This window comes from Bombyx mandarina, chromosome 03 (genome assembly GCF_030267445.1).
Source record: "Bombyx mandarina strain Sakado chromosome 03, ASM3026744v2".
NCBI lineage: Eukaryota > Metazoa > Arthropoda > Insecta > Lepidoptera > Bombycidae > Bombyx > Bombyx mandarina.
The window spans coordinates 13475647-13481508 of NC_143210.1; the positions used below are offsets into that span (position 1 = coordinate 13475647).

Sequence of the window (5862 nt, forward strand, 5' to 3'; positions counted from 1 at the left end):
CTCACATGTCGGTCTGGGGACCGGCGAGGGGGCCTAAGAAGACGACGTGCAAGCTGCTCTGCACGCGTTTTACGCAAGAGCATCCGGGTGATGGTAGGCCGGCTATCCTCGACCCACGCTGGTTCTGGCCCAGCGGGGTATTCCGTAGGGTAACCCACTCTAACCGGCGCCATGTAGGCGGGCTTCGGACAGTCTGCTGACCGAGAGGGCTGGTGGTCGTGGCGCCGACGACCGCCAGTCCGGCGTCCCGAGGGGGAGGGTGATGGGAGAGATGTGCTCCGCACTAAACGCTTCACTTTCCCCCTTTGCCTTTTCATGACTTTTGTCTCATGCGAGGTTTGGACGTTGGTTGTTGAGAGACAGGAGGTTTTAGTATAGTTTAGTAAGTACTTTTCGAGAGAACTAAAGAATTTTGCATAACTGCACTTTTCATTCATGAAAATAAGCAAACCAAACCGTGTCGCATTTAAGGGAGTAATTAGGAGCATATTAACTAGGACGCCAGGAAAATAGCTAAGGACATTGTTAAAGAATTGTATTTGTTAAACTGTTAAAGAACTGTATCATCATTATCCTGCCCTTCTCCCAGTCACCTGGGGTCGGCGCAACATGTTTTCTCCTTCCATACTCTTCTATCATATTCCATTTCTTCGCTCACTCCCCTCTTACCCATATCGTCTTTCACACAATCTATCCATTTCTTCTTAGCTCTACCTCTTCCTCTATATCTTTCCACATTCATAGTTAACACTCTCTTACCAACCTCATTTTCATTTCGTTAAAGAACTATATATTAGTACAAATTTTTTAATGTCCGCTTTGAAAGGCATAACGACATATTGAGATTTCCGGCTTGTAATTCAAGAGGGACTAATAAAGTATTCACTTTGCGTTGTCTATGGGTTCGGGCGTGCTCTTAAGGGTCCTTACCCAACTGAAGCAATATAATGTAGTGTGATTAAGGGTCTTCGATCAGAATTGAATCGGCCGAGAATGTTTTCCTCTTTATATTAGTATAGAAAACCTTGTTGGCGCGGAAAAGCTTAAAGTATTGTTACACCAATAAAAGTAACGACATCTGTCGTCGAATAGCTGAGACGAATATCAAAAGAGCAGTACAATCGAAACAACTCGGCTTAAAGTATTGTTACGCCAATAAGAGTAACGCCATCTGAATAGCTGAGACGAATATCAAAAGAGCAGTACAATCGAAACCACTCGAGAAGTGCAACGCCATCCATTATCATATAGCGGAAACATATATCGAAACGATTCGACTTATCGGGAATGTTCTCGATAATTTTAGAATTGTCGTGTCGACTATAAAAGCGGTGCAGAGATGACACGAAGGCAGTTAGTAATCGGATCTAGTCGAAGCGAAAAAGCCAACGGATCACCTGAAGCGAAGCGGAAGAAATGAATTACAAATTGTAGTGTGTTAATGGTTAAATAGAGATTTAAATTAGTACTTCGGGGGAAGTTTTATTTATCCCGAGCCCCAGCGCATAACAGTACAATAATTTATATCTACAATGGGATACTACAAAGGGCAGATTTTTACACAGTGCGATTTCTTATTCCGTAGTCCGTCGGACTTTTAGTGTTGGTAAAAACTTATATGTATATATTCAGACGAGGTATGTTTGATTGTTGACGGTTTTCTTATTTGTTTATTGCTGTGTTACTAAATTACTTCGTGTCTTGAAAATACGTGCTGCTGTATAATCTGTGTCCTTTAGTTCTATTTTCAAGTACTGGTTTTATTTTTCAAAAGAACCATTTTCAAAAAGTACATTGTCTAAAAAACTAAAGGGACCACAAAGTGTTCACAATTTGACTTCCCTTCTGTCAAGGCCGTATAGGATCCGAGTGACTTACGCATTCACCAAATAAGAATGGTTCCTTATCTGTCAGGGGATAACGGAATCGATCAGGGAATGACTCCGCGTTCCTTCATCAAATCACTAGGCAAGTACGCTACAGATAATATAATGAATAACTTTTTGGCGGGAACGCGAGGAGTGAAGTTGTGTGATTTGTTTTATTTTGTCTATTTAGTGTTTTTTCAGGTTTAAATGTGTAAAAATGGTGGTTAATTAACTGTTCAATATCTGTAAAAGTGCACAAATTTGAGAAAATAAAACAAAGCCACTGGACTTGAGAGTCGAAGAAGCTACTTCTCGGGATCCTCCAAAAAGTCCACTGAAAAAATCTCAGTAAATGACCACCATTTTACTGAGATTATATTTCATCCCATATCATCTCATTTCATCCAGTTGCTTAATGTCTCAAATTAATCATCTTCGTTTCATTTTATTTCACTCCATATTATCATTTTTCATAAAAATAAGAATATCAATTAAAATAACACATGACCATAAAGTCTTAGTTACCGGGTCATAAAATCACTTAAAAAAAAAATTAATATAATTAAGAGTTTTGCAGTTAGGAAAAAATAGAATTTTGTCATCACAGGAATAAACGCGGAATTTAAGATATATTTTTCAACATGATTGTACCTAAGAAAAGTGACAAAACTTTACAATCTTTTACGTAGACTTCGAACACAAAGGAATAGGGTATTTAATTATGATAGACAGCATTTTTATTTGAACTATTACAGTTGGTAGATCATATTGTGAGTCTACATGGGTACCAACATATTACCTACCTCGCGAGCAACTATGCGTTGATTAGTCACCACTGATTAGTACGAACTCTTGAGGATCCGGTCGTCATCCGCGTAAATAAGCTTAGTGGACGTTACCATTAACTCCAAACGGTAGGTAACCCGATTCCCATTCACATTCAAATAAGCCTTTAGTAAATCATTTGATATTGGCTCGGTTACCGCTAAACCCTTTCCATTGAATGCCTTCCGCGTCCTATATACATAAAGATAGATAGATAACCTCGTTCGTCTAGTGGCTAATGAGTGGGTCCGACTTTAATTCTCGGTCATAATCCGTAACGCACTGGGGTTTCTGGGTGAGTATCTTCTTATCTCGTATTTTTTTGACACCCCGCGGAATAACTTCCTTGGCCGGGGCCTTGAATAAGAAACGGTTTTTGAACCGTAAGTTTATTTAGCATTGGCGTAATTTGAGACACGCCGAAAACAAACGACGACAGTAAAGAGAAATAAACAGATGCATCTATAGGATTTAATCTGCGAGAGAGCAAGAGAATAGGGTTTTCATGTCCTCAATTAGTAATTTTTTTGGTAGGGTTGGGCCCGAGCGGGTTAGCACCAATTTATTTTGTGAGAGCGTCCATTTGTCGTTAGGTTTGTCTAAACTGGGCAGTGGCAATCTCATTATGACGCTACCAGGCTACATAGATAATACACATAAATTAGTTATAAGCAACTCCAGCACTCAAATATAATAAATATAATAAATATAAATATAAATATTTACTAACAATCACGCCACGTTAACTGGTCCCGTGCTAAGTTCGTAAAGAACTTGTGTTACAAGTACCAGATAACGGAAATAAATATAATATTTTTATTATACACATACATACATTTTAATATACACCCATAACCCTGGAAAGACATTTATATTTATCATACAAATATCTTCCCTTGGCGGGATTCGAACCCGCGACTCCCTTGTGTAGTGACCATGTCACTTACCACTACACCAGACGGCCGTTTAAAACAAAAATGCAGTCGCCCGCCGGCAGCCGAACAGAGCGGACGGGTATTTGGACGTATAACGTATATCTATCTGAATACGCGAGTGGTTGCGCACGTGTCTATAATTTGGTTTTTGTTTTATTCAAATATTGTTTTGGGTTACCTTCAATCGAGGACGGGATTATTGACTAAATCGGGACTGCGCTCGGGCGCAGTCCGTCCGTATTCTGGTCAATGAGGTGTACGACTATAATCCTAGTGCACTATGAGTGAAAAAGCAAACGAGACTGTTGAGAGCAACAAGATGGAAGCTAATATGAGTAGACAAAATATGGAAGATGAACGAATACAATCAAGAAGGAATGAAGACGAAGAAAGTATTGATGAACAGCACAATAAATCTGGAGAAGTAGAAGAAGAAGACTTGATGGAGACTGAGTACAATATTAGACAAAATGAAGAGAATGAAGAAGACTGGACAGTAGTAAAGAGGTCCAAGGCAAAACGCTGGAAACCGAACTCCGTTGATGTTTGCATCTCGAGCAAAAATCAGCTACCAAAACAATTCGCATTGGCCAAACTATTTCATCGACTTAATATTGGTGGTATAACTCGTGTGAAATATATTAATGCTTTTAAAGTCCTTCTAGCATTTGAGGACATAGCTTTTTCCGAAAAATTCGCGGCATGTCCTGAAATTCAAGAACAAGGCTGGAGGATTCAAAATTCATGGGAAGTAAATATCTCTTATGGAATTGTCAAAAACATGGAAATAGGCATATCTGAGGATGACCTTATGGAAAACATTAGGACCAGCAATAATTGCGAAATAGTAGCGATCAAACGATTGAATAAACGGAACCCGGCTTCGCCAGGATGGATAGACAGTGAAACCATTCGCCTCAGCTTCAAGGGTAACTCACTTCCGGAATATGTATATTTATTCAATACAAGGGTAAAAGTCGAAGCATATATTTTCCCCGTAACACAATGCTCAAATTGCTGGCGTTTTGGTCATAGTGCCAAATATTGTCCTTCTACAAAAATATTCTGCCCTAAATGTGGGAAACATCACCCTAATTGCGAGACCAATTCCTTCAAATGTATAAATTGTAAAGGTAACCATATGGCCCTAGCTAAGACCTGCCCAATATATTTGAAGGAAAGAAGAATAAGAGAAATCATGTCGGAATTTAACTGTACGTACCGCAAGGCTTCATTGATGTACGTACCACCTTTTTCACCAGCTGTTCACAGAGAAACGAGCGAGAATATCACTTATACAATGCAGAACACTACCTTTCCTACTGACCCACGTAATAAGAATTCATATGCATCCGTCGTGTCTAAGATAACCCAAGATGGAAATAATACACTTTTTTCTAACGAACATTTGAAGAGTTCCAAAAAAAATAAAAGAAAATCTAAAAAAAGGAAGCAACGTTTTTCGTCGGATCAGTCCATTCATGATTGGGATGCGTCATCACAAGCGTCGGAGACCAGCTCTAATACTAGTGGACCTATCAAGGAGGGAAATCAAGACGCGGGGCAGGGGGGGTCCTGTCACCCGCATATACCTTCTACTTCAACGACGCAAGATCCTAAACCACAAACGACACTACACGATACATCTAAATATTTTCGACGTGACCGTACTAGGAAGATTCACTCGGGGTCTGATATTTCAATTATGGAGGTTCTGTACAAACTTAAAGAGGTAGTATTTTGCAGTAATAAGCCTTGGAGTGTTAAATTCAAACTATGTATCAATTATCTATTAGACTGGACGATTAATGTAATGTTAATTAATTTACCAGATGCATCAACGTTTAAAAAGTGGTTTACTTTAATTTTCGATTCTATCAATGGCTAACGGATCTGACAAAATAATTAATTTTAAACTAATTCAGTGGAATGCACAAAGTTTGAGGCCCAAGCTTCTAGATTTCAAACATCTTTTAAATCAAGAAAAAATTCATGTCGCTGTTGTTAGTGAATGTTGGTTGGAGCCACACAGCGAATTAAGAGTTAGTGGTTACAATATTTTTAGAAAAGATCGGTGCGATGGTTACGGCGGTGTCTCAATTTTTTGTCACAAATCCATTAGATCACAATTAATACAAACTAACATAAAGTCTGGGATAGAAATTATTTCTGTTAGGCTATTTAATTGTAATTATCTAGAAAGTATTATTGGAATTTACTGCCCACAATCGGTA

General features: G+C 38.9%; 1 protein-coding gene across 1 annotated transcript; it reads left to right on the forward strand.

The window, feature by feature from the left end:
* The first annotated feature begins 3745 nt into the window (after nucleotides 1-3745).
* LOC149503335 (uncharacterized) lies at nucleotides 3746-5647 on the forward strand. The gene has a single exon (XM_089740121.1). It carries the CDS (start codon nucleotides 3909-3911, stop codon nucleotides 5514-5516), a length of 1608 nt encoding a protein of 535 aa, XP_089596247.1. The 5' UTR covers nucleotides 3746-3908; the 3' UTR covers nucleotides 5517-5647.
* The last annotated feature ends 215 nt before the right edge of the window (nucleotides 5648-5862 follow it).

Coding starts and splice junctions, on each gene's coding strand:
- LOC149503335 (XM_089740121.1), top strand. CDS start 3,909: ATGAGTGAAAAAGCAAACGAGACTGTTGAGAGCAACAAGATGGAAGCT.